The sequence below is a fragment of the Tiliqua scincoides genome, chromosome 5, assembly GCF_035046505.1.
Source record: "Tiliqua scincoides isolate rTilSci1 chromosome 5, rTilSci1.hap2, whole genome shotgun sequence".
Classification (NCBI taxonomy): Eukaryota; Metazoa; Chordata; class Lepidosauria; order Squamata; family Scincidae; genus Tiliqua; species Tiliqua scincoides.
Genome location: NC_089825.1, coordinates 120710760 through 120721827, shown reverse-complemented (window position 1 = coordinate 120721827; position 11068 = coordinate 120710760). Strand labels below are relative to the sequence as shown.

At 41.0% G+C, this 11068-nt stretch overlaps 2 protein-coding genes across 2 annotated transcripts in view; one reads left to right on the top strand and one right to left on the bottom strand.

Annotated features, from left to right (window-relative positions):
• TNNT1 (troponin T1, slow skeletal type) overlaps window positions 1-11068 on the top strand; it is a 504690-nt gene that overhangs the window by 362227 nt on the left and 131395 nt on the right. The gene's annotated exons all lie outside the window — the stretch shown is intronic.
• Window positions 9369-10626, bottom strand: LOC136651698 (galactoside alpha-(1,2)-fucosyltransferase 2-like). The gene has a single exon (XM_066628324.1). The coding sequence runs from the start codon at window positions 10590-10592 to the stop codon at window positions 9423-9425; it is 1170 nt and encodes a 389-aa protein (XP_066484421.1). The 5' UTR covers window positions 10593-10626; the 3' UTR covers window positions 9369-9422.

Here is an 11068-nt window from a genome sequence, read left to right as displayed (position 1 = left end):
GTATACTGCATCTAGTGACAGTGGGGGAGTCATAGAGGCCTTCTCAAGGTAAGGGAACGTTTGTTCCCTTACCTTGGGGCTGCATTGTGGCTACATCAGTGCTGAAAAGTTGGATTGGATTGGGCCCTCAGTCTCTTTCTTAAGGGAGGGGGATTCTCTGCAGTTTGCTCATCAGTTTACCCAGTCTTAAGATCCTATGTTCCAATAAAGCTGTCAGCTGTGTAATATGTATTAACTCCCCTAAAAACCAGCTCTTTTGGTAACAAAGTGTTCCCAATAAGCTGTACAGGTGCACAGCTCGAAGCCAAACTTCATGCAACTCAGTGCTCGACTGAACTAGAAGCTGGTGATGATGTACGACTGGAGGTGGGTGAAAACATTTTTATTTTTTTCATGGATTTTGTGTTTTTCATAAATAAAATGTGCTTGAGTGGGATTGTGTGTTTGTATTCAAATTCAATATTTTAATCAATTTTAATCAATTTTAATGAATTATAATCGCTGATATATACATTGTGTGGTGTCAGCAGACAGAGCCGCAGGCATAAAACATCCACCACCACCCCAAATAATGACAGGAGTCAGATGTGTAGGTAAAACAGGTCACTTTATTTAAACTTCAAGTTCGAGGTGATGCAGGGTAAAAGGACTGGTAGTTATGGTATAGAATGCTTACCTGAAATGTAAACAGCATGGTCCATCTTTGAATGTTCAACTTGAGTCTCACAAACAGTTTGCTGGGATTGGGCAGCCTGCCACAAGATGTTATCATTGCAGCAGAACAATGCTGATACATTTGAATGAAGTATTTGTTTTCAGAGCACAAAAAAAAAATTTTTTTCCCTTGGTGCTTTTTGAAATTTGGCTTGAAGGAGCAACATGCTGTATACACACACGCTGGAACAGTATTATACACCAGAACCAGTTTTGGTGCATTAACACATGTGACTAGCAAATAGTAATATTTAAATGAGTTGTAGTAGTCTAACAGCATTAGAGGTTTAAGACAACATATCAAAAGCTATTTCCAGGTTCACAGCAAAGCATTTCCAGATTAACACATTGCAAAGGTCAGATTCCCAGAGAAAATCATTTCACAGCAGTTTTTAGATGAACACACACATCGTGACGTCAATAGCAATCATGTGATGGTTATGAGGTGAGGTAACTTGTGTGTGCAGTGCCATTTGCTGACTGTTAGGGGTATATTGCATATGATGGATGTATAAGATAGCCTATTATAGAACAACAAATGTTTGAACCCACCAATGAATTGTCTCCAAAGAGAAATCTATGTGTCTCAAGGAGGGAACCCCAGTTTGTTATAAAAGTGCGCTGCAGAAGGCACTCTGGGCTTCGCTTCTCTACTTCCACTTCTGACTTGTACACACACTCTCTCAAAGCTTCGCGTAACATTAGTGTGATTTCTCTCACTTTGGATTTACAATAAAGGCCTGGATTTGATCACCTTTGCCTTCTGAGTTTGCTTTGGTACCTGGGATTACAGTGCAACATCTGAGATCTCTTGTAACATCTAGGATCCCTTGTAACATCTTGGTTTTTGCACCTTGCAACAGAGGCAGCTGGCCAACCAGCCTACAGTGACCAATTTCACAAAAATTGGCCAAGACCCAATCAGGCTGACAGCAAAAAATTCCTTTTGCTCCTTGAAAGCACAACTACAGTAAACCTAAACCTAATCCTGCCAACACCATGGGAAAAGTACAACTTTGGGCACAATCCCAAACAGGTCTACTCAGAGACCTGAGGACAAAAAAGTCCTATTTTGGACTTTTGGACAAAAAAGACTCAGGGCAAAAAAAAGTCCTATTTTGTTCAATGGGGCTTACTCTCAGGAAAGTGTGCTTAGGATTGCAGCCATAGTAACTTAAGGAAATATAACAGCATGAGAATATAGCAAGAACGAACAGAATAATGGAACACAGCATTGAATTATAATGGAGGAAAAAATAGATTTAAAATGCCTCTTTTTTGAAAGACTAAAAAGCCTCCTTTTTGAAGGAAAATACAAACAAAATGGAGAACAAGGAAAATATCAAGAAAGACAAAAAAAATTTCTAAGTGAAAATAGCTGAACAAGTGAATTTTTTTTTCTGTAAATATTAATGGACTGAATTCTCCTCAGAAGCACAGAAGAATATTCCATCAATTATACCAAACCAAAGCAGATGTAATCTGTATTCAAGAAACACATATTAGAAAAAATGATGTTAGATTTCTTAATAATTAGAAAAATGGGAACTTTATTTTTTTGCCTCAGACCCACACCAAAAGAAAAGGGGGGGGGGATTAACCCCAAATTGGAACCTGAATTGAAATGGCAATCGGAAGATGGGAGAATTCTGATTGTAGAGATTCAAGTTGAAACAAGGAAAGCATTAATTGTCAATATTTATGCACCAAACACACAACAAGATAAGTTTTACAGAAGATTATATGAGAAATTAATCATGGGAGAAGACAGGGATCTTTTTTTATTTGGAGATTTTAATGCAGTTTTTCAAGCCAAATGGGACAGAAAATTTAACAAAAGATCTCTAAAAAGAGAAGGAACCCTACCCAGACTTTTTTTGGAAATGGCAGAAGAATTACAGTTGACACATGGAGAACATAATACCCGAAGAAAAAAAAGTTCACATATTATTCAAATTCACATAATTCTTGGTCTAGAATTAATATGTGCTGGGCCTCAATATCCGGTTTAGAAGGAACGTTTCAGACTGAAATTTTACCTAATATGTTTGCAGATCATAATCCAATTTTATTAATAATAAATAAAAAATTAAGGAGAAATAGTTGGAAGTTAAATACAACTCATTTTAATGATCGGAAGTTCTTGAATCAAGCAAAAACAGAAATGGAATTTTTTTTTTAAGACCAATTTTCATCCAGAAATTAAAACACAAATTGTATGGGATACCAGTAAAGCACTTTTTTGAGAATTAGCAATAAGAAATGCAGCAAAACAAAGAATTGGACAAGAGAAGAAAACTAAAGATCTTATACCAGTAAAGCACTTTTTCGAGGATTAGCAATAAGAAATGCAGCAAAACAAAGAATTGGACAAAAGAAGAAAACTAAAGATCTTATGCAAAGATTAGAGAAAGGTGAAATGGAATTACAGAAAGAACCTACAAATCAAAGAATTCAATAAAAGATTAAGAAGATACAACATGAAATTAAAATAATGCAAACACAGGAGATGGAGAAGAAATTGAAAATGGCAATGCAAACAAACCAGGAAGATGCATTTTTGGAGATGGAGAAGAAATTGAAAATGACAATGCAAACAAACCAGGAAGTTGCATTTTTGAAAATGCAAACAAACCAGGAAGATGGTTAGCTTATAAGCCAAAAAAAGAAAGACAAAAAAACTATATTAAGACATTGAAAGATTTGACTGGAAAAGAGAAAACAGAACTAGAAGTAAAGAAAACAACTGAACAATTTTATCAGGTATTATATAGCAGAAAAAATATAGAACACCAGAAACAAACAGAATATCTGAAGAAAAATAATAGCATTAAAATTTCAGCTGGTCAAAAGAATTTATTGGAAAATACAATTACTATAAATGAAATAACAGAAGCGATTAAAAGGCAAAAACTCCAAAAAAATGCCAGGCCCTGATGGATTACCAGCCAAATATTATAAGAAATTTGAAGAAGTATTGTTGTTGCCATTCAAAAAAGTGATTGATGACATATGGGAGACTGGAGAAATACCAAACTCATGGAAGGAAGGAACAATTACTTTGATACACAAATTAGACATGGATGAAAAAGAAATTAAAAATTATAGACCCATTTCGCTTTTAAACACAGACTATAAAATTTTTGCTTCAATTTTAGCTACAAGATTAAAAAATATATTAAACCAAATAATTAAAGATGATCAAACTGGTTTTTTGTTTTTTTTTTTTACCAAAAAGACAATTGAAAAACAATGTGAGAACTATAATAAATATGAATTTTTTGAAGCGCATCCAGATAAGAAATTAGCCCTCGTGTTTTTAGATGCCCAGAAAGCTTTTGACAATTTACATTGGGACTTGTCGTCTGTCATGGGTTGAACCTCGGCCTGACTGGTAATTTACTGGCTGCACAGTAACAAGCCTGAAGCCTTGGCCAAACCAGGAGTGCACAGCATCCTGGGAGCTTCATGCTGATGCAATATCTGGAGATATTGCATCAGGTGATCTCATGTGTGTGTGTGTGTGTGTGTGTGTGTGTGTGGCAGCAGCTGCACAGTCAGCATGACTGTGCAGTAATGTCCAATGCTGTGATTGGCTGCAAGAAATATAAATGTCCAGCAGAGGCAAGCATGTGGGAGAAGCAGAGCATTGTGAGCCGGAGGCTACATTGGTTGGAGAGTGGATCGTGTACCGTTTGTACTACTTTGGACTTTGTAAATATCTGTACATAAGTAAAGGAGGAGTGTGGTGGAGAACTTCTGCCTCTGAGTCTTCCTTGTCTTCGGGGGTGTTCGTGGTTCGGCCGTGAGGCACAGAAACATCGAGCAGCTGTGCATAACAGCTCGTAACATAGTCAAACAGCATGGATATTTTAGACAACACATTTTAAGAAGATCTTTAATTTGGATATGGGAACAGATAAAATACAAGATATACTCTAAATTACCCAGATGGATAAAACCGCTTGAAATAGCAAACTAATCCGAACTGAATTAAAAAAGACCAAAATAAATCATACAGCGATCTGCTGAATATTAAAGGAGAGATCCTAAATAAGCTTGAGTTAGAAGAGAAGGAATAAAACTGGACTGGTGGAACAAAATGCAAATAAGAACAAGATTACGAGAAGACAAAAAAATAGGTTTTTATGAAGAAGATATAAGTTTTGATAAAATATTTTTGATTGATGAGGGGAAGTATATAAAAAAATGTACAATTTCCTCCTTGAAATAAGAATGGAGGATAAGACAGTTAAAGATGCAATGGTGCGGTGGGCAAAAATTTTTGGATATAATATATCAATGGATGACTGGAAGCAAATTTGGAATATAATTATTAAGATAACTAAAGCAGTGTCTTTTAAAGAGAATTTATATAAAATGTTTTATAGATGGTATCTAACTCCAGAGAAATTAGCAAAAATGTATTCTGGGTCATCAAATAAGTGTTGGAAATGTAAAGAGGTTGAAGGAACCTTTTATCATATGTGGTGGACATGTGAAAAGCAAAGAAATACTGGAAAATGATACATAAATTGTTGCAAGATATATTGAATTGTGTATTACCATTCAAACCAGAAATATTCTTCCTAAATGTGACATCAGAAATTAAAGACCAATGTAAGAAATACCTTATTGTACATATTGCTACAGCGGCAAGAATATTGTTTGTGCAAAAATGGAAATCTACAGAAGTGCCAACTAGAGAAAATTTAATAGACAAAATTTATGAAATAGCAGAAATGGAAGTTTTAACAGAAGGACTGAAAGAGAGAGTTTTAGATAGAGTAAGAAAATATTGGAAGCCTTTTTATGACTGGATAGATAATTTTAGTTAAACAATATTGAGTGTTTCGATAAATCTAAATTTTTATACAGATAAAAATGATAACCTTTGTATTGATGATGATTGTATTTTTTTCAGTCGTTTTTTTTTTTTTTGAATGATGCATGTTGTAATCTAGGGCCAATACCCTCATGAGTAACCTGTGTAGTACCAGCCCTAAGTATAACCCATTTTCCTTACCTGTATCTGTAATAAATAAATAAAATATTTAAAAAAATATTTTTAAAAAAGCCTCTCTATAAACAAGCTTGTGCTTTGAAAACATTACAAGGAAATGCAGCGCCACTATAAGGCACCGTAAAACAGCTCCTCAACAGACCCTGTTGCCATGCCTGCAGGACAAACCCTTTCACCATGGTGACTGAACTTTGGGCAGCCAGGGAACTGCATGACCATGGCTTGACTCCTGGCTGGGCCAACAAAGGCCAACCTGGAAGTAACTGGCAGTGATGTGACGTCACCATCAATTATGAGTTCTGAGCCACTGAAACCATCTGGTAGGCTCAAAGCGGAGGCAGGTGCAGCAGGGCTTTTCAGTTTCTCTGCCACACTGTTCTGGCTTCTCCTTATCCAAACAAAGGAGAAGCTGGAATGGTGCGGCAGAGAAACCGAAAAGCCACCAGCGTGCTGTGCCCTACTCCAGTTGATGAGCATGAAGGTGCTGAGGAGTGCCTTCACGCTTGTCAACTGGAGTGGAGTGGGACATGCTGGGGAGCTCTCATGAGGCAGGCAGGCCTTGCAAGAGCGCCTCCCTTAGCATACCCCACTAGACTCCCTTAGCATACCCCGCTAGTCTCAAGCAGACAAGCAGAATTGCACTCCACAGTGACTCTGCGCTCATGAGCTCTAGCGGGGTAGAGCTCTTACGAGGCCAGCCGTCCTGCCTCACAAGAGCTCCCCCAGCATGAAATGTGTCTGCAAGCACCTTGGAGGCACTCCTAACGGTCTGAAAATGGCCTGAACCACTTTAAGAGGTAAAATCATGTTATTTCGTTAATTGTGCATAAATGCGCGTCTATCATTTTTAAAGTCCAATTTCGCAATAAATTGTGATATTTCGTATTTGCCACTTTCGACTACCCGATGTGTGGTGTCTTTGCCAAATGCATCATCCCGCTGCTGCACAGCAACCAAAGGGGTGCATGTGTGACAAGGACACCCCCCTAAGTCACACCGCACCTGGTGTGAATAACATCCAGAGAGGGCTTATGCGTATGTCAGTTCTGGGAAAACAGCTCATTTTCCTTCATCATTTGAAGCCTGTGCAGAAAGAGGCCGCCCTGCCTAGCAAGCAAGACAGATGGCAGTCTTGCTCTCTGGCACTTGTATACAGCATGTAGTCCATTGCTCCTTTTTTTTTGTTTACAAAGCATGGGTTTTTTTTACAAACCAAGATCCTGCCACATCCATCAGCGCTAATCTCCATTTTCCTCAATTAGTTTTTTTAAATTAAAACCAACACACACTAGCTGCCCAAGTAAATGGTGAGAGAGTTGTGTACACCAGTTGTGCTGCCAAAATAAATTGTGAGATAATTCACCAGCCATGACACTGTGTTTATTCATCTTCTGGCCAGAAAGATTTTAAAAAGTGATATGAACTCGCAAAGGTGGGGTTGCCAGGTTACATTCACCCACCGCACTTGGCTCTTTAAATCATTTTGTGCCTCCAGGAAATGTACTATCCTAATCCAAATTAAGGGGTGCAGTCAATTGGGCATTCTTGTCAGGTCGGAGGAGCAGGTAGTGATGCCCGGTTGACAGTAAACTACCCAATCCCATGAACCGATGACACCATCAACCCTTGGGTTTTTAAGGTCATGCACAAAGATGTGCAGGTGCATTGTCTGGATCTGTGTGTGCAAACATCCCACTCACCTGCCGTGGAAGTGTAGAGGCCAAAATCCTGGAACCACACAACCAGAGTAGGAGAGCAATCAGTTAGCCATATTAGGGCGCAATCCAAACCTGCGCTGGAGCAGGCAAACCAGGAGGCTTGCGCTGCATCCAATGCAGGTTTGTTGGCTGCAGTGGCCCAGCCAGGGGCAAGGAGAGGCTCTTCCTCTTACCCCTGGGTAAGGGCTGCTCGAACTTGCGCCACCTCTGGAGGTGGCGCAAGTACGAGTAGAATGGAGCAGCTTGAAGCTGCTCCGTTCTCCCTGGGGACGGGGGTTGGGAGCTGGCATAACCGCTGGGTCCCAGCCCTGCCCCTGGCTCCCCATGCACCCGACCCCGGCTCCCCGCGCGCCCGTCCCCGGGGCCGCCCATCGCCCGCCCTCCCCCTGTGCAGAAACGCCTCCCTCCCACCTCCTCCACGCCCCCCATGCCTACCTTTGCCACTTGTGTCGGTGCAGGTGCGCTGGCACAAGCGGCAGCAAGGAAGCCACCGTGGAGGCTTCTGCTGGCCTCCATGTGTCAGTGCATCTAGATGCGCCGACGCAGCTTCCTCCCTTGGAGGTGCAAATGTGCTTTATGGCACGTTTGCGACCCTCCCGGGGCACCTATGCCGGCATAAGTGCCGGTTAGGATTGTGCCCTTAGGGATTTATTTTCAGCTTCTCCTTTAATTCTTGATAAGCAAAATTTTTGTCAACAATGCCCCCGTTCTTGCCCTTTGATCAGCGCTGATCAAAAATTCATTGTTTTGATTTATAAGAACATAAGAAGAGCCCTGCTGGACCAGGCTAAAGGGGGCCCACCTAGTCCAGCTTCCTGTATCTCACCATGGCCCACCAAATGCAGCAAAACACAACCTGCACCCTGGTGCCCTTCCCTGCATCTGACATTCTAAGGTAGCCTACTTCTAAAACCAGGAGTTGGCACATACTTGTAACCCGTGATGAACTTTTCCTCCAGAAATTTGTCCAATTCCCTCTTAAAGGCATCTAGGTGAGATGCCATCACCACTTCCTGTGGCAAGGAGTTCCACAGACTAATTACATGCTGGGTAAAGAAATAATTTCTTTTGTCTGTCCTAAGTCTCTCAACACTCAATTTTAGTGGATGTTCCCTGGTTCTGGTGTTAAGTGAGAGGGAAAAGAGCATCTCTCTATCCGTCCCCTGCATAATTTTGTATGTCTCAATCACATCCTCCCTCAGGCTCCTTTTTTCTAGACTGAAGAGCCGCAAACACTGTAAACCCAAAATGAGGCTTACATAGGTTAATGCAAGATGCAGGTATAATACAATATTTTGTACAAAATACAGGGTTTACTGCAATTGCATCAAGGAGAGCAAAAATGTAAACACAATCAAAAGACACATTACAGGATAGCAAAGTTGCATTGCTCTAGGGCAAGCGTCTCTAAACCCTGGTCCGGGAGCCAGATGCGGCCCATAGCAAGCCTCTTTCTGGCCCGCAGCCAACCTCTTGTCCCCTGAAAGCCTCTGGCCCACTCAACTGAATATGACCAGAACTGTACTCTGATTGTACCTAGAGGGTGTTCTGAGGGCCAGAGAGGTTGAATGAATGAGCCCATTCATTCATTTATTATTATTATTTATTATTAACAGTATTTATATACCGCTTTTCAACTAAAAGTTCACAAAGCGGTTTACAGAGAAAAATCAAATAACTAAATTGTTCACTCATCTAAGTTCCATCTCTAATTTAATTATTTAAATTTTATATTTAAATTTTTTTTTCTGGCCCTCCACACCACGCCAGATATTTGATGTGGCCCTCTGGCCAAAAAGTTTGGAGAACCCTGCTCTAGGAGCACAAAGTGAGATTATCACTTTCCTTCCAGGATGTGTGACTGTGGCCTGTTGGGAGGAGAGATCATGTAACAAACAAGAGTCTGAGGCTTAACCAAAATTTTTTGGAAACATGACCTGGATGACAGAGTTACTAATGTCTTTGGATCATCCTGTGAAGAGAGGTTTTGGGATCCTATATGCTGACATATGAAATAATTTTGCTTTATATTGGAGTAATATAACAAGGAATAGAAAGATTAGCAAAGTAAAGAAAGGGAAGAGAGATTTACTCAAAATGTAAGAGGTGAAAGGGGTGGACTGGTTAGGCAGAAGAGGGGAGAGATCAGCTGGGATTCCAATCCATTCAGGCAAGAAGTCTGCAGAGGGCTTGAAAACTTTGAGGAAGGGAGAATTTGGGAGGGTGTAGTTGGCCAAGTAGACAGTCTCCCCTCCTACCAGGTAGCCAGCCCAGATGCCAAATGTCCCAATCATCATTATTGTGTGATTACAATGAGCAAGGAGAGCAAAATCCCTCCCTGGCGATGACTCCCGCCCATCGACAGCAAAGTAAACATCCCCGCTGGAGGCATCAATGTTTTCCTTGCACCACTGCATCCCATTGCTGATCACCACAAAGACAGCACTGCTGTACTTCTGTCTGAAGTAGTTCATAGCTTTCTCTAGGTAGCCTCTGTCAGCCACCACACCTTTCCATTTCTTGAACATCATCCTGACATAATCCCCTTTCCAGACATGCACTCCAACGTATGTCACGTCCTGATGCTGCCCATGCAGATTCAAGAGGTATTGGTTGGCCTCTTCCGTGATGTGATCGTGGAAAGTGAACTCCTGAAATATTTCCTGGCGGATGTGGTGATAGAAGGTGTAGGAACAAGGGTAGCTTGTCAGCTGAACGTACTTGCCCTGGATGTGATGATAATCCTCAGACATCCAATCGTGCAGATTGAAATTCCTCCAACAGATCTTGCCAATCACCTCACTATGAATCACAGGCAATGTGATCCGGAATATTGATGCTAGGCTTTGATGCATGGATAGGTGGATGTAGGCTTGGTGCCTGTTGAGCTTGGCCAAGGCATAGAGGGTGGCATATTGTCCCATCTGGTTCCCCAAGCGCCCAATGGTGTTCACTGTCCATATAGCTCTATCTGTGAATGGAGCAGGTGTGTTCTGAAGATTATGGGCCATGTCAGGGGCAGAATGGTGTTCCCCCAATGAGCAATTTGATGTGTGTTTGAATGTCCACCACTTGTATGAGGGCTTATACTCCAGATAGAAATACATGGAGAGAGACATGAAGCCAAATAAGTACATGCAAACTGCAAAACAGGGTTGACTGAAGATACGTCTTTCTGAGGAGTTCATAGCTCCAGAACAGAGACACCTAAAGAAGAAGCAGAATAGAAAAACTGGGGTCACATTGGGGAGAACATGGCAGACTGAACTTTCCAGCTTGGGAAAGCACCAGGAGACTTCAACCCAGCTGCTGTTGTCAGCTTCTCAGTTGAGGATTTCCCTGGATTAAAGGGATAGCAGGAGATTACCTACAATTCTCTGGAGGTTGCTCCTTTTGGGGGGAATTTCTGGCCATGTCTGGGGAGACTCCTCCTTACTTTGAGCGACAGAAGAGAGGAGAGACATCCAGCTCGGGTCTTCAGTGGTGAGACAAAGCCTGACCTTTCCCTCAATACTTACTACTTTCACTTTTGGCAAGTTGCAGAGAAGCATTGTGAGATTTATAGAAGATGTTTGGACATTCAAGCTAAGACTGCCAATTAAAGGAACTTGAA